Below are 24,634 nucleotides of genomic sequence, written 5' to 3' on the forward strand. Positions count from 1 at the left end.
AAACGGGAATTTTTCCAGTTCAAAAAACAACTTTTGTTTTTTTTCCTGATTAAGAGGAATATTTTGATGGTGGAACGGTTGAAATGCGTCGAAAAATGTGGTAGGAGTAGTCGCCAGAAAAAAGGGTGGAAATAGGGCTTTGGAAAAGCAGGAATTCCGGAAAATCCTGGAATTTTTTTTAACTTGGAAAAGGGGTAATTTGAATTTCCAGGATGGTGGAATGTGTTGAAAGTCAAATGGTATGAATCGATTGAAAAAGGGCCAATTAATTTTGAATTGGAAAAATCTCCCGGAAGTCCTGGAGTTCTTGGAAATTGGGGAATTTTTTCGAAAATGGTAAAAAAAACTTGAATGAGTTGAAATGGTTGGTGTTGGATTTTTTCAAATCAGTCGAGAAATGTTGAAGTAGTAACATGTTGAATTGAAAAATGGCATTACAGAATTTCTGGAATTTCGGAAAAACCGGGAATTTTTCCAGTTCAAAAAACAACTTTGTTTTTTTTCCTGATTAAGAGGAATATTTTGATGGTGGAACGGTTGAAATGCGTCAAAAAATGTGGTAGGAGTAGTCGCCAGAAAAAAGGGTGGAAATAGGGCTTTAGAAAAGTAGGAACTCTGGAAAATCCTGGAATTTTTTTGAACTTGGAAAAAGGGTCATTTGAATTTTCCAGGATGATGGAATGTGTTGAAAGTCAAATGGTATGAATCGGTTGAAAAAGGGCCAATTCATTTTGAATTGGAAAAATCTCCCGGAAGTCCTGGAGTTCTTGGAAATTGGGGAATTTTTTGAATTTGTCAAGGGAAAGACCGCGATTCTCAAATAGGCTGAACAGTTTGAAGTTGGAACGGTTTGAATCAGTTTGAAAAACTTTGAAGAATGTCCCATTTCAGAAAAATTGGGAATTTCGGGAAAAGCAGGAATTTTTTCGAAAATGGTAAAAAAGAACTTGAATGAGTTGAAATGGTTGGTGTTGGATTTTTTCAAATCAGTCGAGAAATGTTGAAGTAGTAACATGTTGAATTGAAATATGGCATTACAGAATTCCTGGAATTTCGGGAAAACCAAGAATTTTTCCAGTTCAAAAAACAACTTTGTTTTTTTTCCTGATTAAGAGGAATATTTTGATGGTGAAACGGTTGAAATGCGTCGAGAAATGTGGTGGGAGTAGTCGCCAGAAAAAAGGGTGGAAGTAGGGCTTTAGAAAAGTAGGAGTTCTGGAAAATCCTGGAATTTTTTTGAACTTGGAAAAAGGGTCATTTGAATTTTCCAGGATGATGGAATGTGTTGAAAGTCAAATGGTATGAATCGATTGAAAAAGGGCCAATTCATTTTGAATTGGAAAAAATTTCCGGGGAAACCTGGAATTCTGGGAATTTTTCAAGGGAAAGACCGCGATTCCCGAATAGGCTGAACAGTTTGAAGTTAGAACGGTTTGATATCGGGTGAAACATGTGGAAGGTAGAACGCGACAAAATCTGGAGAAGAAGTTTAAAAACCATGTGTGAATGTTTTGGAGCATCACACAACGATTAGTACTAAGGAACCCTGGAATGTACACATTACCATTATTATGCTGAATGTGTTTGTTTGAAGGGGAGGAGCCTGTCTGAACTTACGTTTTATTAAGTTCCTTGTTACTGGTGTGAGTTAGTGTACTTAAGTATCCATGCTTTACAATGAGTGGGTTAACCCAAAACATTAAGTACACTCACTAAATAAAAAATAAAATAACTACCGTATTTTTCGGACTATAAGTCGCAGGTTTTTTCATAGTTTGGCCGGGGGTGCGACTTATACTCAGGAGCGACTTATGTGTGAAATTATTAACACATTAGCGTAAAATATCAAATAATATTATATAGCTCATTCACGTAAGAGACTAGACGTATAAGATTTCATGGGATTTAGCGATTAGGAGTGACAGATTGTTTGGTAAACGTATAGCAGGGGTCACCAACCTTTTTGAAAGCAAGAGCTACTTCTTGGGTAGTGATTAATGCGAAGGGCTACCAGTTTGATACACACTTAAATAAATTGCCAGAAATAGCCAATTTGCTCAATTTACCTTTAACTCTATGTTATTATTAATAATTAATGATATTTACACTTAATTGAACGGTTTAAAAGAGGAGAAAACACGACAAAAATGACAATTAAATTTTGAAACATAGTTTATCTTCAATTTCGCCTCTTTAAAATTCAAAATTCAACCGAAAAAAAAGAAGAGAAAAACTATAGCTAATTCGAATCTTTTTGAAAAAATTAAAAAAATAATTTATGGAACATCATTAGTAATTTTTCCTGATTAAGATTAATTTTAGAATTTTGATGACATGTTTTAAATAGGTTAAAATCCAATCTGCACTCTGTTAGAATATATAACAAATTGGACCAAGCTATATTTCTAACAAAGACAAATCATTATTTCTTCTAGATTTTCCAGAACAAAATTTTTAAAAGAAATTCAAAAGACTTTGAAATAAGATTTAAATTTGATTCTACAGATTTTCTAGATTTGCCAGAATATTTTTTTTGAATTTTAATCATAAGTTTGAAGAAATATTTCACAAATATTCTTCGTCGAAAAAACAGAAGCTAAAAGAATTAAATTAAAATGTATTCATTATTCTTTACAATAATAAAAAAAAAAATACTTGAACATTGATTTAAATTGTCAGGAAAGAAGAGGAAGGAATTTAAAAGGTAAAAAGGTATATGTGTTTAAAAATCCTAAAATCATTTTTAAGGTTGTATCTTTTTCTCTAAAATTGTCTTTCTGAAAGTTATAAGAAGCAAAGTAAAAAAAATTAATGAATTTATTTAAACAAGTGAAGACCAAGTCTTTCAAATATTTTCTTGGATTTTCAAATTCTATTTGAGTTTTGTCTCTCTTAGAATTAAAAATGTCGGGCAAAGCGAGACCAGCTTGCTAGTAAATAAATACAATTTAAAAAATAGAGGCAGCTCACTGGTAAGTGCTGCTATTTGAGCTTTTTTTTTTAGAATAGGCCAGCGGGCTACTCATCTGGTCCTTACGGGCTACCTGGTGCCCGCGGGCACCGCGTTGGAGACTCCTGCTGTATAGCATGTTCTATATGTTATAGTTATTTGAATGACTCTTACCATAATATGTTACGTTAACATACCAGTTGGTTATTTATGCCTCATATAACGTACACTTATTCAGCCTGTTCACTATTCTTTATTTATTTTAAATTGCCTTTCAAATGTCTATTCTTGGTGTTGGCTTTTATCAAATATATTTCCCCAAAAAATGCAACTTATACTCCAGTGCGACTTATATATGTTTGTTTCCTTATTTATTATGCATTTTCGGCCGGTGCGACTTATACTCCGAAAAATACGGTAAGTTCCGTGTTACTGGTGTGAGTTAGCGTACTTAAGTATCCATGCTTAACCCAAACCATTAAGTACACTCACTAAATAAAAAATAACTATATATTTTTGGGGAAATAATACGCAAGTAATAAGTATTGTATGATTTGTTGTGCTTGTGCAATTGCAGGATGACACTACAACCAGAACACTTAATAAACTTAACATTGTCAGGACGCAAAATAAAAAGTGGATCATGTTACATTTGGTGGCTAATGTTCACTAGGTTTTATCTAAACCTACATGACGATCATAAAATCATTTGTGGAGGGTTTGTTTTCGATATGACTTCTATCAGCACATTTTTGTCACTTGTGTCAGTGACTGGATGACTGGAATATGCATTCTTATCTAAAGTGGGGACCCCAGTGCTAATTCCATATGGCTGCTAAATAAATGAATAACTCTTCATACTCTGCAAAAAAGAGGTGTCAGGTTGACTTTGGAGCGTTGATAAGGGAGGCACTATGTAGAACACTGACTTGTCCAACTAGCTTGAGAGTGCTGTGTTTGTTATAGCTGCTTGGATCTTGAGTATAAGACATAATAAACCTGAGGCGGCGAGCAGGTTCCTAAGAGTGTGCTTAAAACATGGCTAAGGATGCTCTCCTCGAACATTAGTTCTCTTCTATGAGGTTCAAGTCTAGTTCTGTGCAGTCTCTTTCAAAAACCATTTGCGCCTCTGGTGTTGCAGTCCTTTTGATTGTGTCGTCTTCGTCCTCTTCACTCTCGCTCAGCGGTCCGATGCTCGCTCGGCCCGGGAAATCGGCGGGCGAGACGGCGGCGTTCTTCTCCGCGTGGGACCGCGCCGGCGCCATGCAACCGCATGTAGCGGCCGTCACGTCGCCGTTGCCAATCTGCAGTGGAAAGAGGCGCGTCTTCATTATCAGGTCGTATCATTCTCAGCCACCGTTTAGCCAACTTTTCTAATCCAGCTGAATGTCGGTCGTTTTAATTTGGAATCAGTATTTTGTAGAACAATACACCTCAAACAGCCACCAAGCAAGACGTCAGTTTAAAAAACTTTTTACCTATACTAACCCCAAAACCGGTGAAGTGTGAATTATATTTATATAGCGCTTTTCTCTATTGACTCAAATAGGGATGATACTCGAAACCGGTTTTCCCGGTTGTTCGATAAGAAAAGAACAGAGTCCTCGGACTCGCATCCTTTTTTGAGAACCGGTACCCGTTATCGAGACCACTATAGTAAAGAAAAAGAGTTGGTTCTTTATTCGAATCCCTCGGAACGAATCCCGTCCCGGGACGTCACGTAGCTCAGTCATTAGGCGCAGATAGGGAAAGCAGGAAAAACAATGGACCGCGCTCCAAGGTGTAATAAAGTTCAAAACAAAAGGTATAATCCAATGAATACATTTACTGAGAGATTTGAGCAGGGTACAAACACATGACCAACACTTTTACGACCTACCGGAAACATAGCAACCAGGCTAGCAACGCACCTCCTTTACGGCAGCTGTCGCAACTTAAAGCAACCGCAGCACATAGTACATATATATGACGTCTCCCTTTTTTAACTTTTGTTTTTCTTTCCTTGTAAACAAAACAAAATCACACTTATGTGTTGTCTGTCTAACTATAAATAATGCAGACGAGGCGTGTTGGCTGAGTTCTTGACGTTTACTTTCACAGCGTGCTCATAACCTCATTCTCAGCTGCCGGTGGCGACATGCAACAACACTTTTCGTCACTCCCGTTGCATGCTGGGTAGTGTAGTTGTTATTTTCCCTAGCTCATAACATCACATCTTTCCCCTATAAAGAAATATTTAAACTCAATAAAGTATTTCTTTTTTTAGCTTTAACTTTTCATATTTTAGCATTGTAACCACATTTGCAAAGAACTTTTCTCTTCATAGAATTTTCTTTCAATAAAGAAATAAAGTGCAAAAATGTCAAAGCATCATAACAAACAGTTATGTTCCAATAGCAGCAGAAGTGCACTTTTTGGAGAGCTGTATTATTTTCAGTTTTGTGCCCAAGGGACTGATTTTATTTAACACTATATTATTATTTATACACCTACAGTGATCACAGAGACAGGTTGTTTTTGTGTTACTGTATATATTTGTTTTTCTGAAAAATCCCACTTACTATACTTTGGGTTACAACAGTCAATATTTTTTTTTTTTTTTAGGGGGGTAACAGTCAATATTTATTTATTTACCGGTATTAGATTTTATTTTTTCTTATACAATAAAAGTGAGCTTTTGTTAAACCAAATATTGTGTGTTTTTTTCCATATACAACAACCTATCTGGACTCGATAAGAGAATCGATAAGGAATCGGTTCGATAAGAGGATTCGATAATAGGCTCGAACTCGATAATTTCTTATCAAACATCATCCCTAGACTCAAAGCGCTTTTACATAGTGAAACCCAATATCTAAGTTACATTTATACCAGTGTGGGTGGCACTGGGAGCAGGTGGGTAAAGTGTCTTGCCCAAGGACACAACGGCAGTGACTAGGATGGCGGAAGCGGGGCTCGAACCTGGAACCCTCAAGTTGCTGGCACGGCCACTCTACCAACCGAGCTATGCCGAAGTGAAAACCAGAATACAATGATTTGCAAATCCTTTTCAAGCTATATTCAATTGAATAGACTGCAAAGACAAGATATTTAACGTTCAAACTGGTAAAAATGGCTGGCACAAATGGCAAAAAAGACTGAGAAAGTTGAGGAATCAAACACTTAATTGTAACATCCCAAATTCCCTAATTGGGAACAGGTGGGTGCCATGATTGGGTATAAAAGCAGATTCCATGAAATGCTCAGTCATTCACAAACAAGGATGGGGCGAGGGTCACTACTTTGTCAACAAATGCGTGAGCAAATTGTCCAACAGTTTAAGAACAACATTTCTCAAACAGTTTTGCAAGGAATTTAGGGATTTCACCATCTACGCTCCGTGATATCATCAAAAGGTTCAGAGAATCTGGAGAAATCACTGCTTGTAAGCGATGATATTACGGACCTTCGATCCCTCAGTCGGTACTGCATTAAAAAGCGATATCAGTGTGTAAAGGATATCACCACATGGGCTCAGGAACACTTCAGAAAACCACTGTCAGTAACTACAGTCGGTCGCTACATCTGCAAGTGCAAGTTAAAACTCTCCTATGCAAAGCCACAGCCATTTATCAACAACACCCAGAACCGCCTCTGCGCCAATTTTTTGTAGTTTTGCTGCCAGTAAATTCTAAGTTAATGATTATTTGCAAAAAAAAATTAAGTTTTACAGTTCAAACATTGTCTTTGCAGTTTATTCAATTTAATATAAGTTGAAAAGGATTTGCAAATCATTGTATTCTGTTTTTATTTACGAATTACACAATGTGCCAACTTCCCTGGTTTTGTATATTGTGATATACATTGCAGCCTTCTGCAATAACAATATATATCAAAATGATTTAGTATTTGGTAAGGCTGTGAATATTTTGGCACCACACAATTCGATTAGATTCTTGGGGTAACGATTTGATTCAAAACGATTAGATTCCAAATCAATACTTTTTAAATAACATTGGGTGCCAGTTCTTTGAATATCTACACTACCGTTCAAAAGTTTGGGGTCACCCAAACAATTTTGTGGAATAGCCTTCATTTCTAAGAACAAGAATAGACTGTCGAGTTTCAGATGAAAGTTCTCTTTTTCGGGCCATTTTCAGCGTTTAATTGACCCCACAAATGTGATGCTCCAGAAACTCAATCTGCTCAAAGGAAGGTCAGTTTTGTAGCTTCTGTAACGAGCTAAAGTGTTTTCAGATGTGTGAACATGATTGCACAAGGGTTTTCTAATCATTAATTAGCCTTCTGAGCCAATGAGCAAACACATTGTACCATTAGAACACTGGAAAGATAGTTTCTGTAAATGGGCCTCTATACACCTATGTAGATATTGCACCAAAAACCAGACATTTGCAGCTAGAATAGTCATTTACCACATTAGCAATGTATAGAGTGTATTTATTTCAAGTTAAGACTAGTTTAAAGTTATCTTCATTGAAAATAAGGACATTTCAATGTGACCCCAAACTTTTGAACGGTAGTGTAGATTTGTCTTTAAAAATAACAGCTCTGATACATTTCTATATTACTTCAAAGAAAGTTGGTTTTGTTTAATAAAATTTTACCTAAACGTGTAATAAAGTCAAATACAAATAAGTCAGGAGAAGTATCGCACACTTCTATATATTCAACTATACATCAACTGGATAGGACAGATTTTTAAAAATATATAAAAAAATATATATTTTTGAACCGGTTTTAGATTTATTTCAATCTATTAAGAATCGTTACAAGTAAGACTTGCGAGTCATTTTGACACCCCTAGTATTTGGTATGTAAATGATAATAGAACCCTTTCCTAATGGGTTACAAAGGCTCCTCTTAATTTGGCTGCTGATGTCTGCAGTAACATATTGCATCATTTTTGGTTGTATTATCTTGTCAAACGGTTATAAATCTAGGGTCCTATGTAGCGCTAGCACAGCAACAATAGGTTGCACGTCTGGCTGCTCAGTGCAATGATGTTTAGGAGACAATATGTGGACGTATTAAACATGTGGTATACATTGTTTGTTTTTATTTACAGCACTTTGTTACAAGTTCTTTTTTGTCTTTTTTTATTAAATGGTGTTTCTCACCTTTATCAAAGAGCTCTCACTTGCAACTTTCTTTCCAGTCGTACCCAAAAAAATTAAAATAAACGCATGGAATTCTTTGGGTACTCGATTCAGCGAAATGATATGCTGGCATACGTAGGAGTTTATACATGCAATGTTTGGCAATACAATAACTGGCAGTATAAATAAACAGGGCGGAAACGGAATCATACAAAAAGTGAGGCGTATGAAGACCGAGGTACCGCTGTTTTGTCTGTGTATCATAGCTCGTATTTTAGTAAAACCTTTAAACCAGGGGTGTCAAACTCATTTTAGCTCAGGGGCCGCATGGAGGAAACTCTGCGCACACGCGGGCCGGACTATTAAAATCATGGCATTAAAACTAAAAAAATAAAGACAACTTCAGATTATTTTCTTTGTCTTACTTTGGCCAAAAATAGAACAGACACATTGTGAAAATATTACAATAAAAATATAGAAAAAAATACTGGCAACGGCAAAGTTTAGATCCATGAAGGAAAGAAGAAAGTGAATGAATGTTTAGGAGTTGAATAAATTGACATATGCATAAAAATTGGTTTTCTTTTGTATTCTTTTTTTTAATGAATTAACCTCTTAAAGGCCTACTGAAATGATTTTTTTTTATTTAAACGGGAATAGCAGATCCATTCTATGTGTCATACTTGCCATATTTTTGCTGAAAGGATTTAATAGAGAAAATCGACGATAAAGTTCGCAACTTTTGCTCGCTGATAAAAAAAAAGCCTTGCCTGTAGCGGAAGTAGCGTGACGTCACAGGAGCTAGTATTCCTCACAATTCCCCATTGTTTACAATGGAGCGAGAGAGATTCGGACCGAGAAAGTGATGATTACCCCATTAATTTGAGCGAGGATGAAAGATTCGTAGATGAGGAACGTTACAGTGAAGGACTTGAGAGACAGTGATGGACGTATCTTTTTTCGCTCTGACCGTAACTTAGGTACAAGCTGGCTCATTGGATTCCACACTCTCATTTTTTTATTGTGGATCACGGATTTGTATTTTAAACCACCTGGGATACTATATGCTCTTGAAAATGAGAGTCGAGAACGCAAAATGGACATTCAGTGCCTTTTATCTCCACGACAATACATCGGCGAAATGCTTTAGCTACGAGCTAACGTGATAGCATCATGCATATAGAAACAAAAAAATAAAGGATAGAAGGAAGGATAGATAGAAAATCAACAATACTATTAAACCGTGGACATGTAAATACACGGTTAATGCTTTCCAGGCTGGCGAAGGTTAACAATGCTGTGCTAACGACGCCATTGAAGCTAACTTAGCAACTTAGCAACGGGACCTCACAGAGCTATGCTAAAAACATTAGCTCTCCACCTACGCCAGCCAGCCCTCATCTACTCATCAACACCCGTGCTCACCTGCGTTCCAGCGATCGGCAGAAGGACGAAGGACTTCACCCGATGCGTTTGGCGGCCCGGAGACGTAGGAAGTCAAGGTGAGGTCGGCGGCTAGCGCGGCTAGCGCTCCAACAAAGTCCTCCTGGTTGTGTTGCTGTAGTCCGCTGCTAATACACCGATCCCACCTACAACTGTCTTCTTTGCAGCCTTCATTGTTCATTAAACAAATTGCAAAAGATGTCCAAAATACTGTGGAATTATGAAATGAAAACAGAGCTTTTTGTATAGGATTCTACGGGTACCATAACTTCCGTTACTCTGACTTCGTCACGCGCATACGTCATCATACCGCGACGCTTCAGCCGGATATTTCCCGGGAAGTTTTAAAAGTCACTTTATAAATTAACCCGGCCGTATTGGCATGTGTTGCAATAGTAGTGGCTTTCAGTAGGTCTTTAAAGGCCTACTGAAACCTACTACTACCGACCACACAGTCTGATAGTTTATATATTAATGATGAAATCTTAACATTGCAACACATGCCAATACGGCCGGGTTAACTTATAAAGTGCAATTTTAAATTTCCCGCCACACTTCCGCTTGAAAACGTCACGGTATGATGACGTATGCGCGTGACGTCACGAGGTCAAGGGAAGTGTTTGGACCCAATTCAAATACCTCGGTTTTCTTCGACAAAATTCCACAGTATTCTGGACATCTGTGTTGGTGAATCTTTTGCAATTTGTTTAATGGACAATGGAGACTGCAAATAAGAAAGTTGTAGGTGCGATCTGTGTATTAGCGGCTGGCTGTAGCAACACCAACACCAGGAGGTTGTGTTGTGTTTTGAGCAGGATAGCAGACGCACTACGGTGAGTACAGCTTTGGCTTCCAAACATTTGATCGCTTGCCCGTACGTGCGTGTCGATATGTGCATGTCACGTATGTAACTTTGGGTAAATATATGTTTCTTGCCGACTCTGATGGCGGCCGGAGGTGTCGTCAAAAGCGTACAACGCCCGCCGCCGCATCTCAGTTAGCTTCTATTTTTTTAGCTTCGCCAAGCTGAAAATTATTAACCGTGTATTTACAGGTTCATGGTTTAATAGTATTGTTGATCTTCTGTCTATCCTTCCAGTCAGGGTTTTTTTTTATTTAGTTTCTATCTGCATTTGAGACTGATGCTATCACGTTAGCTCCGTAGCTAAGTTAGCTTCTATTTTTTTTAGCTTCGCCAAGCTGAAAATTATTAACCGTGTATTTACATGTTCAGTCACTGTGAATGTCCATTTCGCGTTCTCGACTCTCATTTTCAAGAGGATATAGTATCTGAGGTGGTTTGAAATACAAATCCGTGATCCACAATAGAAAAAGGAGAGAGTGTGGAATCCAATGAGCCAGCTTGTACCTAAGTTACGGTCAGAGCGAAAAAAGATACACCCCGCACTACACTGTAGTCTTTCACTCTAAAGTTCTTCATCCACAAATCTTTCATCTTCGCTCAAATTAATGGGGTAATCGTCGCTTTCTCGGTCCGAATGTCTCTCGCTCCATTGTAAACAAAGCGGAATTGTGAGGAATCCTTTGTCTTGTGACGTCACGCTACTTCCGGTAGGGGCAAGGGTTGTTTTTATCAGATACCAAAAGTTGCGATCTTTATAGTCGTTGTCCTATACTAAATCCTTTCAGCAAAAATATGGCAATATCGCAAAATGATCAAGTATGACACATAGAATGGATCTGCTATTCCCGTTTGAATAAAACAATTCATTTCAGTAGGCCTTTAAGGCCCAAGCTGTTTGTTTACATGCTTTTTTCATTTCTCTTTGCTATTTGGGTTTTTTCATTTCTCTTTGCTATTTGGGCTTATTGGACCCTAATTACAATAAAAACTAAAAATCATCTTTAAATATGATATACTTAGTCCATAAGTACACAAACGTGTACTTCATGTGTAGTGACATGCACATTTTTATTTTTACACTTTTTTTCCCAAATTCCATTGTATGTTATACTCTTCTGACATCACCAGATAGCAGTATAAGTGTCCATATGTCAGCATAAGACCCCAATTCAGTAGTGTACACAATTTTGGAAATACGAGCTAAAAGGTGCTGTCCACGCATGTGGCCACTAAGCCTTTAGAGCAGGGGTGTCCAAAATGGAAAAATTAAAGCATGCGGGGGCTCTTTTGATATTTTCCATTTTCAAACCATGACAAAATATATGGATTTTTTTTTTTTTTTTTTTTACCCATAGGGTTCCCAGGGGACCATAAAGGGTCTCAGTCATTAAAACGTTAAAAATAAGTCAAATTATTATTTTTTTTATTTGATTAAACGCTTACAGTAAATCTCTATATCAACTTCAGGTTGATATGAAGTAAAAAAAAAAAAAAAAAGGTTTTATGCCTTTTTTGTCAGACAACATTTCAGTTTTTTAGGAAAGCTGAAATATGCAGTATTTAGTCATTAGAGCATAATCAATAATGCAGGACACCATTGATTCATTATTATTTTTGAGTAATCACAGTGTAAATATAAATAAAATCCCACTAAATATCTTTGGGATCCAAAAGGTGCCCCACTCAAAGTGATACATTTATTTATTTATTTATTTTTTACTTTCAACACGAGATCAACTTCAGATATATGTTAATTTTACATTTGAACTATTATTTTGGCTTGTTTTATGCTTTGTTAGATGTTTTTATATGGCAACCACACAATATATGCAATATTTTTTCCACAAAAAACCTTTTAAAGTGACATTTTGAAGTAATTGGAGAATTAAAAATAATTCATTATAACATTGATTTTTTGGTAAAAAATTTTTTGGAGCAATGGCAAAAAAAAAAAATTAAGAAAGACAAAAGAAAAAAATCAGCCTGCATGGCAGCTTTGTGTCAACTGCATTCCACTTTCTTAAATGTTTATTTTTTATTTTTGCAATAGCATTTCCAGAATGTGTGGCGGGCGGTAAGCAATTAGCTGCGGGCCGCAAATGGCCCCCGGCCGCACTTTGGACACCCCTGCTTTAGAGGTTAAGTAACGTTTATGATAACCTTTTTCCAAAACCCAATATAGAATGTGAGATATGACAGGATAATGCATACATTTATCATTGGTTTTTCAAAACAGTTACAAAAAGTGGGACCCCACAAATTTACTGTAGGACCCTATTTTTATGACTTGATGGGGTCCTGGGACCCTTTTTGAAAATTCCTAGCGCCAACACTGATGGAGTATTGGTGCGTGCAAAACAGCAGCAGGTTCCAATACTAATCAAATATCAGGGCTAGGGCTGGGCAATATATCGATATACTCCAGTGGTTCTTAACCCGAGTTCGATCGAACCCTAGGGGTTCGGTCTATCGGCCTCAGGGGTTCGGTGGAGCCTCGCCGCGGAGGTCAAGACACACCCGACTAATCGTGTAAATAAAAACTTCTCCCTATCGGCGTATTATGGATATGGCAACAGCAGAAGTCAGACTGATTTGCAGGTGTGTAATTTGTTGTGAGTTTATGCACTGTGTTGGTTTTGTTCTTTGAACAAGGTGATGTTCATGCACGGTTCATTTTGTGCACCCGTAAAAAAACATAACCGTCTTGAATTTGAGAGAAAAACATTGTATTTTTCCCTAAAGAAGAGTTCGGTGAATGTGGATATGAAACTGGTGGGGTTCGGTACCTCCAACAAGGTTAAGAACCACTGATATATTCGATATATCGCGGGTTTGTCTCTGTGCGATATAGAAAATGACTATATCGTGATATTCGTGTATACGTTCTCACGCAGTTGCTTTTAGCTGCTGGCATTACACTACAGGCTCTTCTCACTCTTTCTTGTCCCTCCTTCTCACAGAGACATAAAACAAGCGCACCTTCTTACACACGTCACGTGAGCAACGTCACACGCTCCCACGGACCAGAGAGGTAGCGGCATGGCAACGTTAGCTGTGATGCTAACAGTGAGGTGCGGGTGGTAATACGAGAGAGAGAAGGTGCGAATCTGGTAACAAATGGAGGAAGAATTAATTCCCAAGAAAAACAACACGGGGTCCATCGTCTGGCGGTGGTTTGGCTTCAAGTGGGAATATGTTCAACATTTATGCAGCAAAAGTGTTGCTACAAAAAGTAGCAGCAGTGCTAATGTGTAGCATCATTTGAAAAGTCACCCGCTAGAGAATAAGGAGTGCTTGAAACTAGGGTTGGGTATCGAGTATCGATTGGAACCCGGGACTAACTTTCCGATTCTCTCCGGAATCGTTCAAAAGTTTAAATTTCGATTCCTAGTTTCGATACCCAGTCCGCCGACCGGAAAAAAAGAATAAGTCCGCCGACCGGAAGAAGAAGCCGCTGAACACCAACAAAGAAGCGCCCACCGCCGGAAGTGTTAGCATAGCCGAGCCTATGCAGCCGAGCGAGTCAGTCAAGCATGGATAGCGGGCGTCTGCGGTCGAAAGTGTGGCTTAACTTTACTAAAAAAAATGAAATATCGGCTAAATGTAACACGTGCGACAGGACTGTTTCGTGCTTAGGAGGGTGCACGTCGAACATGATGAAGCACCTCCGACTTCATGGAGTACAAATAAATGCGTGTCCCGACTGTCCTCCTCTGCCTCTTCCTCTGGCTTCGACGCCCAGCCTGGCACCTCGGTGACTGCACTGCAGTCCGAATCCGGTAAGTAAAACAATATATATGCAATAAATAATGTGTTTTGCACCAACGTTGAGGCAGCTAACAAATTAGCCCGCGTATTATTTCATGGACAATTTACAACCTGCTAGCCAGGCTCCGCGATGTGCTCTTTCCTGCAGCATCATACACTTATGTGTAAAGGTGTTTTCATGAGGTTTCCTGCAGCATCATACACTTATGTGTAAAGGTGTTTTCATGAGGTTTCCTGCAGCATCATACACTTATGTGTAAAGGTGTTTTCATGAGGTTTCCTGCAGCATCATACACTTATGTGTAAAGGTGTTTTCATGAGGTTTCCTGCAGCATCATACACTTATGTGTAAAGGTGTTTTCATGAGGTTTCCTGCAGCATCATACACTTATGTGTAGAGGTGTTTTCATGAGGTTTTAAAAAATAAAGCTCTCTTGAGGAAAGTGTACCCCTGGGAAAATGTATTCATAATTTATAATATTTATATTCAAGTTCATAGATTTGATATTTATATTCTAGTTGAAAACAGCCCTGTGAGGAATTTATAGTAAAGTTCATAAAAAGTTAATAGAATTAAAATTGATGGAGAATGTCAGACTATTTCATTCAGAAAGACTGTAGGTTAGCTAGCTCATTTAAAATATCCTAAACTTTTTTTTGACCCGGCCTCTTAAAAGAATCGGAATCGAGAATCGTCAGGAATCGGAATCGAAACAAAGAATCGGAATCGTTCGAATTCAAACGATTGGTATAGCTCGGTTGGTAGAGCGGCCAGCAACTTGAGGGTTGCACGTTCGATCCCCGCTTCCGCCATCCTAGTCACTGCCGTCGTGTCCTTGGGCAAGACACTTCACCCACACTGGTTTAAATGTAACTTAGATATTGGGTTTCGCAATGTAAAGCGCTTTGAGTCACTTGAGAAAAAGCGCTGTATAAATGTAATTCACTTCACTTCACTACCCAACCCCACTTGAAACTCTGCATGTCAACATCTCCGGCCGGTGCCACACCAACAAAATGCCGAAGCAACTATTTCCACATCAACACCGTATGAAAAAAAAAAAGTCAACAACCGAAGGAGATAACGTCCGCAGGAACCTATTATGCAGCTCATTTTTATTTGACAGTGGTTGAAATATCTTGTGTGACATAATGCACAAAAGTGCACTTTATTTGTTTTTAACTATTATAGTGGCGTTCTGTACAAAAAGTACACTTTAATTTAGTGTTGTTTTGATATGTCATCTTAGTGACATCATGCACAAAAGCGCACTAATAGCTTGTTTTAAAATGTCTCTGACAATCTTGCACTTTGTTTTGAAATGACATGAATGTTTGTGCCACTGCTTAATAACTGTTTAATAAATACACTTTTGGTCAATTGACTTAGTTATTTCCCTCTCTACATGAAAGTTTAAAATGAACATATATTAATGCAGTATAAACAAGAATGATTTAATGTAGACACATAGAATCATCATACTGCTGTGATTATATGCATCAAGTGTTCATTCAAGGCTAAGGCAAAAATATCCAGATATATATCATGTATCGTGACATGGCCTAAAAATATTGAGATATTAATAAAAGGCCATATCGCCCAGCCCTACCGGGGGCCATAGATAATTCATTCGCAGGCCTTGACTTTGGCATCCCTGCTTTAAACCGAATGAAAAACTGCAGTTTGCACAATATTTTCAAACCAAATGTTCCCCAGATGTGTTTAGTGAAGTCAGGTTATAATCTGGGGTGGGAAAACCCTATGACCTTAAACCCCAATTACCGGCACCATTAATACTGTATGGCAAAGAGCAAAATGAGCTAACCTGTGTCATCTTGCTGAAGTCGAGCCCTGGCCTCGGGCCAGGTAACACATCTGGGTCATGGCGCCTCTTCAAGCGAGGTTTGCGCATGTCGCAGGGCTGCGAGTGGCATCGTGGCAGTGCTGGGTGCGGGTCGCGTCGAGAGGAGGATGGCGTGCTGCAGGCTGACGTGGGAGAAGGAGACAAGGCAGGGCCCTCCATGCCCACAGCATGTGCTGCCCGAGGGTGCTGGGCCAACATGGACGTATTCAAAACTTGCAAAGGAGAGAGGGAGTAGCGGCGGTGCAGCACCAAGTGGCCCGAGAGGGGCGTCGGTGACGAGGAGCACGAGGAAGTGGTGGCCAGTGATGAAGAGCAAGCTGTTTTTGGTGATTCACACGGGTCCCACGGAAAGCTCCATGGCAGTGGAGAGTCCGCAGACAGTGCTAAGCTAAAGAAAGTGGGGCTCGAGGAGGAATGTAAAGAGGACGACTTAGAGAAGGTCCTGGGACCACAGAGAGGCAACAAGCCGTCTCCAGAGCCTACATTAGATGTTCCTACGCTTTGACTGGCACGTTCTACTGGGGTCCAAACTTTGGATGCACTAGGATGCCATGTGGAGCGGCACCGGGAGAGATCCTCTGGTACAGAGAGGGAGCGACAGTGACGTTTAGGAGGCGGTGGAGGAGGGGAGCTCTGGAAAGCCTCGTTTGCAATGGAAACCTCAGCTCCGTGGAGAGGTTTTCCCACTTGGCAAGGCCACGTGGAGTCCAGTCCACACGTTGCATCCAGAGGTTCGGCTTTGAATAGTGGCTGCGTAGCAACGCTGCTCTCTGAAAATGCCAAAAGACGACAAAATGAGAAAGGTCTCAACATGCAGCAGATCAATCCGCTGCACTTGCCTTGGGTGGACTTGCATGCTCTCCAGGAGATAGTGGGGCTGGAGCCTAATGCAGGTAGCGTCTGGAAACAAAAGACATCGTTACAAAAACACCACTGACAAGTACAGCTACTGTATCTTTCTAGTACCAGACAGTACAGTTCAGTTCTTCGCAGTATGGTAAACCCTTATGTTTGCTTAGCAGGATGAACAATGACAGATGGGCAAACATGTCATGTGTCTTCAGGTGCTTGCGAATGAAGCCAAAGCTAATTGAACAATGTTCACTTTTCTGCCAGTCATTGTAATAAGACGCAAGGAAGGTGGAGGAGGAGCGCAACTAGACAACAGTTGCCCGGAGGATCCTCCAAGCAGGCCACTAAAACACGGACAATACATGCAAGGGTAATTGTCTTGTGTGTTGTTCTGGAAACACAACTCGAGAGTTGCAGCCAAGACAGCTGCGGGCATTACCGGTGTTGTTAGCATTGCGTGTCCTGCGTTATCATTGGCTCACCACTGTCATGTGCAGCTGTGCTAATGTTATGTGGAGCTGTGCTATTGATGCCGAATATTTTTACATTTTCTGACAGCCAAGTTTGAACAGAATGGCAATTTTTAAATAATTCAATGATATAAATACAATTATAACAAAGTCATATATTTACCAATATGAAATAAAATCTCCAAGACATAATCACAGCAAAACCAGCAGCAATGCAGAACACAGACAATGTGCAAGATCTTACAGTGACAGTACAGCAAGCGTTGTGACGGCTTCTGAGCTGTGATTCAGAGGATGACCTTTAGGGGGCAGTAACGTTTGCACACTGGGTTGGAGCCAGCTTGGGAAGGAAGACGTTTTAGGAAGCGTGTTGGCGGTGTTGAAAGTGTGGATTGCATCTGACTCCAAGAACTACAGCTGTTTTTGTGCATGCCAATAAAAGGCTGACTTGTGCCATTTTGCCTCATCGATATTCTGCCAACATTACAGTACTTTAAAGGCCTACTGAAATGATTTTTTTTTATTTAAACGGGGATAGCAGATCCATTCTATGTGTCATACTTGATCATTTCGCGATATTGCCATATTTTTGCTGAAAGGATTTAGTAGAGAACATCGACGATAAAGTTCGCAACTTTTGGTCGCTGATAAAAAAAAAGCCTTGCCTGTACCGGAAGTAGCGTGACGTCACAGGTTGAAAGGCTCCTTACATTTCCCCATTGTTTTCAATGCAGCGAGAGCGATTCGGACCAAGAAAGCGACGATTACCCCATTAATTTGAGCGAGGATGAAAGATTCGTGGATGAGGAACGTGAGAGTGAAGGACTAGAGTGCAGTGCAGGACGTATCTTTTTTCGCTCTGACCGTAACTTAGGTACAAGGGCTCATTGGATTCCATACTTTTTCCTTTTTCTATTGTGGATCACGGATTTGTATTTTAAACCACTAGGATACTATATCCTCTTGAAAATGAGAGTCGACAACGCGAAATGGACATTCACAGTGACTTTTATCTCCACGACAATACATCGGCGAAGCTCTTTAGCTGCAGAGCTAACATGATAGCATCGGGCTTAAATGCAGATAGAAACAAAATAAATAAACCCCTGACTGGAAGGATAGACAGTAAAATCAACAATACTATTAAACCATGGACATGTAACTACAAGGTTAATGCTTTCCAGCTTGGCGAAGCTTAACAATGCTGTTGCTAGCGACGCCATTAAAGCTAACTTAGCAACAGGACCTCACAGAGCTATGCTAAAAACATTAGCTATCCACCTACGCCAGCCCTCATCTGCTCATCAACACCCGTGCTCACCTGCGTTCCAGCGATCGACGGCGCGACGAAGGACTTCACCCGATCACAGATGCGGTCGGCTGCCCGGAGACGGAGGAAGTCAAGGTGAGGTCGGCGGCTAGCGCGTCTGCTATCCATCTCAAAGTCCTCCCGGTTGTGTTGCTGTAGTCCGCCGCTAATACACCGATCCCACCTACAACTTTCTTCTTTGCAGTCTTCATTGTTCATTAAAGGCCTACTGAAAGCCACTACTACCGACCACGCAGTCTGATAGTTTATATATCAATGATGAAATCTTAACATTGCAACACATGCCAATACGGCCGGGTTAACTTATAAAGTGCAATTTTAAAATTCCCGCCACACTTCCGGTTGAAAATCTCCTTTGGATATGATTTATGCGCGTGACGTCATAAAATGCACGGAAGTGTTTGAGCCCTATTGGACACAATACACAAAGCTCTGTTTTCTTCGACAAAATTCCACAGTATTCTGGACATCTGTGTTGGTGAATCTTTTGCAATTTGTTTAATGAACAATGGAGGCTGCAAAGAAGAACGTTGTAGGTGGGATCGATCGGTGTCTTAGCGGCTAAGTACAATACTTACAGCAACACAACAAGGACTACTTACCCTGATAGAAGACGCCTAGCCGATGCTTGCCGCCCAACCCACGGATGAAGTCCTTCGTCGCGCCGTCGATCGCTGGAACGCAGGTGAGCACGGCTGTTGATGGGAAGATGAGGGCTGGCTGGTGTAGGTGGAGCGCTAATGTTTTCATAGTTCTGTGAGGTCCGGCTGCTAAGTTGCTAAATTAGCCTTAGTGTCGTTAACAACAGCATTGTTAAGCCTTACCAGTCTGAGAATTTTTAACCGTGTACCGTAGTTACATGTACATGGTTTAATAGTATTTTTGCTCTTCTGTCTATCCTTCCAGTCAGGGGTTTATTTATTTTGTTTCTATCTTCATTTGAGAACGATGCTATCACGTTAGCTCAGTAGCTAAGTGTGTCACCGATGTATTGTCTTGGAGATAAAAGTCACTTTAAATGTCCATTTCGCGTGCTCGACTCATTTTTAAGAGGATATAGTATCCGAGGTGGTTTAAAATACAAATCCGTAATCCACAATAGAAAAAGGAGAGAGTACATAGTTCTGTGAGTTCCGGTTGCTAAGTTGCTAAATTAGCCTTAGTGTCGTTAGCAACAGCATGGTTAAGCCTTACCAGGCTGAGAATTTTTAACCGTGTAGTTACATGTACATGGTTTAATAGTATTTTTGCTCTTCTGTATATCCTTCCAGTCAGGGGTTTATTTATTTTGTTCCTATCTTCATTTGAGAACGATGCTAGCACGTTAGCTCAGTAGCTAAGTGTGTCACCGATGTATTGTCTTGGAGATAAAAGTCACTTTCGCGTGCTCGACTCTTATTTTCAAGAGGATATAGTATCTGAGGTGGTTTAAAATACAAATCCGTGATCCAAAATAGAAAAAGGAGAGTGTGGAATCCAATGAGCCAGCTTGTACCTAAGTTACGGTCAGAGCGAAAAAAGATACGTCCATCACTGCCTCTCAAGTCCTTCACTGTAACGTTCCTCATCTACGAATCTTTCATCCTCGCTCAAATTAATGGTGTAATCCTCACTTTCTCGGTCCGAATCTCTCTCGCTCCATTGTAAACAACGGGGAATTGTGAGGAATACTAGCTCCTGTGACGTCACGCTACTTCCGGTACAGGCAAGGCTTTTTTTTATCAGCGAGCAAAAGTTGCGAACTTTATCGTCGATTTTCTCTACTAAATCCTTTCAGCAAAAATATGGCAATATCGCGAAATGATCAAGTATGACACATAGAATGGATCTGCTATTCCCGTTTAAATTTTAAAAAATCATTTCAGTAGGCCTTTAAACAAATTGCAAAAGATTCACCAACACAGACGTCCAGAATACTGTGGAATTTTGAGATGAAAACAGAGCTTTTTGTATTTGATTCAATAGGGTCCGAATACTTCCGTTTCAACGATTGACGTCACGTGCATACGTCATCATACATAGACGTTTTCAACCGGAAGTTTCGCGGGAAATTTAAAATTGCACTTTATAAGTTAACCCGGCCGTATTGGCATGTGTTGCAATGTTAAGATTTCATCATTGATATATAAACTATCAGACTGCGTGGTCAGTAGTAGTGGCTTTCAGTAGGCCTTTAAGTGAAGCATTTGACAGGATGCTCACCATTATCTGTTTAGTTAACTTCGCCCGGGGCTTTTTGTGGTCCTAAAGAAGATTTTGTTTGGGGGCCCCATTTGGGTCTTTAATATTGGTTATGTATTATGCTAGGGCCCAGGGCTGACCAGCCTCGTGGTATGGTAAAACAGTCGTCCCTCGCCAGATCGCTTTTTGAAGTTTGCAGCTTGTGAAGGCGACTATGAGGGTGTTATATCATGTCTCAGAGGCTTTCTTAATATCACAAGCTGTGGTAAACAGGTTCTTTATGATCTAGTAATATAAATGTTCCATAAATCCATAATTTGTGGAAATTTACTTAAGACAGCCAGGCCCGGAACCATTACTTTTGGTGACTAAAAGTACATTTGGCCATGGGAGCCTGAGTGAGTGCATAAAAGATACAACCAACAAAAATGCAGATATTAAGAAATAATGTACTAACATTTTATAACATATGTAAAGATTTGTATTTAGGGGTGGCTTGTAAAGGGTTTTAGGTTCAATCCCCGCTTCCGCCATTCTCGTCACTGCCGCTGTGTCCCTGGGCAAGACACTTAACCAACCCACTCTCAGTGCCATCCACACTTCTTTAAATGTAGCTTAAAGATGTACTGTAGATAATGGGTTTACACTATGTAAGGTGCTTTGAGTCTCTAGATAAAAGCGCTATATAAATATATTTCACTTCACTTATATTGATAATCACGTACAAACAATGAACACAAATACGTCTGCAATTCAGTTCAATGCAGTATGTTAAATAGTCCATCCATCCATCCATTTTCTACCGCTTATTCCCTTCGGGTCGCGGGGGGCACTGGAGCCTGTCTCAGCTACAATCGGGACGGAAGGCAGGGTACACCCTGGACAAGTCGCCACCTTATCGCAGGGCCAACACAGATAGACAACATTCACACTCACATTCACACACTAGGGCCAATTTAGTGTTGCCAATCAACCTATCCCCAGGTGCATGTCTTTGGAGGTGGGAGGAAGCCGGAGTACCCGGAGGGAACCCACGCAGTCACGGGGAGAACATGCAAACTCCACACAGAAAGATCCCGAGCACAGGATCGAACCCAGGACCTTAATATTATGAGGCAGACGCACTAACCCTTGTTCCACCGTGCTGCCCATGTTAAATAGTCATGTGTTTATATTGCAGATAATGTGCAAAGTGTATATGAAAAGGTAAAAAAAAAATAGGTTGAGAGGTCCATGTGAAAAGCAAAGTGTTCGATATCGCTACCGCAGTGACGGCAATGCAATGCTGTTTTGGCTCTTCGGCATTATTTGAAAAAGTAAACAAAACGCAAAAAATTGGCAAAACCTTTTTTTTTTAACAATGTTTTTAAACATGATATCTTTAGGGAAAAGGTTTGGCTTCAATATGAACTTAAATAGTTTGGTCATTTTATAAATAGGGCTGTCAATTTGTCACCATGACGGCGTTTAAAGCGATGCTAAATGAGCAATTGTCTTTATGGGCTTTTGAATGGCGGCCGCCCTGATGCTGCTAAACTGAACTAAAAGTATTACAAAAAACATGTTGACTCACAGCTGATTATAAGTTCAGCAGAGAACGTATAATTGTGCCCACGAGGTCATTTAGTCCGTCAAAGTAGAACAACAAACACCTGCAGACCACTTGGATGATCAGCTACTCAAGTGACCGATCGTCGTAATAGTCATTGTGGCCCTAAAAAACCTGCTTAGTGTGTAAGCCCTGACTCCTTGTAGTTTTTTGGTCTGGTTACTACGGTTTACGTCAGCACCTGTGTTGTTACGGAAATGAATTCCGGTACCACAACCTAATCATTAAAATTCGCTATCAACAAATTATGGAGACATCTGTTGCAGTTCGAGTTGGATATTTGAGAGAGTCTCAGAATGCAAATGTAATAAAATGTGCACAGTATCAAAGTGAACTGAACCGTAATAGAAACAAATTACATACCACGTTCCCATTGAAAGCCTTGTGATAAGGCTCTTCCAAACTTTGCTTTCGGAGCTGCTCTGTGATAAGTGTCACCATAATGGCAGCTATGATCCAGGAACTGTTGGGTCAGACACCTGGCATGGCGTGTCCTCTCCACACTTCAATTACTTCCAGTCGTCGTCATCGTGGTCCCACCTGTATGGACGAGGCAATAGATCAGTATGAAACATTATCATTGTTTAAAGTAACAACGGTGGTATAGGGGTTATGGCATAGTTTATAGGACCTTTTAGTCCCTGACAGAATGAAAACCTGCATACATGTCCCACTGAAAAAGTGAGTCTCCGGCAGGCCACGAGCAGAAGTTCATGTTCACAAAAGCAGAGAGCACACACGGACACGAGGACAACCAGAACAAAGAAACACTTCACATTCCATCATGTTCACATAGCAAGTGAGCACTGCAGTCTGTTATTGGTATATAAAAATGTACAAACTATTTGTCATGCATGGCATAGAACATACAGAGTAAGTTCCAAATGGAAAGTGTTGGGGCAAAAATGGGGGAGTTATACTAAACAGATAACAGCAGTTGTGACTTGTGAAGAAGGGGGAGGGAGAGAAGGAAAGGGAGAGAATGGGGGAAGTGTGAGGGAAAATGAATGGGGATAGAGGCTGGTAGCATGCCATAGAATCTTTGCAAAGGGTACAAAGGAATAATGACCAAGTCCCCAGCATTTATATTACTATGGCAAAGCTGGGTATATTCAAAGTCTTTTTTTGGGGATGTGCAAATAAAGACTAAATCCTCTGTTGCATGCAAGAGAACCTTTGCACAGCTCCATTAAAAAAAGATACCATACCTAAGCAAATGGTTGCATACAGCCAAAACCAAACGTTAGATTCAAATGCGACAGTTGATGGTTATTTCTACCACTCCTTCAATGCAGCCAGTAAAGTGTTTTAAGATTGGTTCCAACATGCAAGTAGCAAATATGGTGTGATTCAACACTTGTTGTTGGCAGTCAGATGTGGCCTGCAGGGAGTAGGCATACAAACACCCTAAAATAACTTCATTTTGACACCAATGAGCTATGTTGCAACCAATACACACTAGTTTGATCGAGCTTTGCATAATTAGCCTTCACAATAACATACTGTCAAACGAGTTTATTACAAAATAGTACACCATTAACTAGACTGACTGCTTCTGACAACGGGACTGAATATCACTCCATACATCAAACATACTAGTCGTGTCACAACACGATTTATGTGCGCTTATAATCAGAAGTTAGCTCAGCAATACGACATAGTTTAGCGAGCTAGCATGCTATGGGGGTAACACTTCTTTGAGCTAGTCGGCCTGTTTACTATTAATTAGCAAATTGACACCGCACATAAAGTGTTCATGTGATAAATAAGAGAGTAACAACACAGGTGACAAGTTTGAATAAGCACGTCCGCGGCAGCTTAAGTTATTGCAAGCTAGCGTGCTACACAGCTGTCCTGATGCATTACCTTCGTTTGGCGGTTCCTTAGCAACCGAGGCTGCTCAGTGCACCGGATGAGCGTCGCCAAGCCGAGGGTTTATATAGCTTCTGGGCGATACCATTACAGGAAGGGCGGGTGGTAGAGTCTCCAAATGTCACCCGCAGCGGATATTACGAGCACATCTTTTTTACAATACAAGTTTTATACGTGACTCGCGACTACTTTTTGATGTTTTTTTTAGCTTTGAGAAACATGTTTTTTTTATTCGCCCGCACGTATCCACCCCAGTTGGACCACTCCATTACGAGTCGACGTCGAAGGCGGAAGTGTAAGAATCCAAACACCTTTAAACAAATTATTACGATC

General features: G+C 40.0%; 1 protein-coding gene across 1 annotated transcript; it reads right to left on the bottom strand.

Annotated features, from left to right (window-relative positions):
* Nucleotides 1-2,391: 2,391 nt before the first annotated feature.
* On the bottom strand, nucleotides 2,392-24,352 carry LOC133648032 (protein FAM53C-like). Its single transcript, XM_062043800.1, has 5 exons — nucleotides 24,296-24,352; nucleotides 22,793-22,969; nucleotides 16,827-16,887; nucleotides 15,949-16,757; nucleotides 2,392-4,254 (listed from the first exon to the last, which is right to left on the bottom strand). Exons 2-5 carry the CDS (start codon nucleotides 22,868-22,870, stop codon nucleotides 4,015-4,017), a joined length of 1,188 nt encoding a protein of 395 aa, XP_061899784.1. The 5' UTR covers nucleotides 22,871-22,969; nucleotides 24,296-24,352; the 3' UTR covers nucleotides 2,392-4,014.
* Between the last annotated feature and the right edge of the window lie 282 nt (nucleotides 24,353-24,634).

The sequence above is a fragment of the Entelurus aequoreus genome, linkage group LG04 (genome assembly GCF_033978785.1).
Source record: "Entelurus aequoreus isolate RoL-2023_Sb linkage group LG04, RoL_Eaeq_v1.1, whole genome shotgun sequence".
Classification (NCBI taxonomy): domain Eukaryota; kingdom Metazoa; phylum Chordata; class Actinopteri; order Syngnathiformes; family Syngnathidae; genus Entelurus; species Entelurus aequoreus.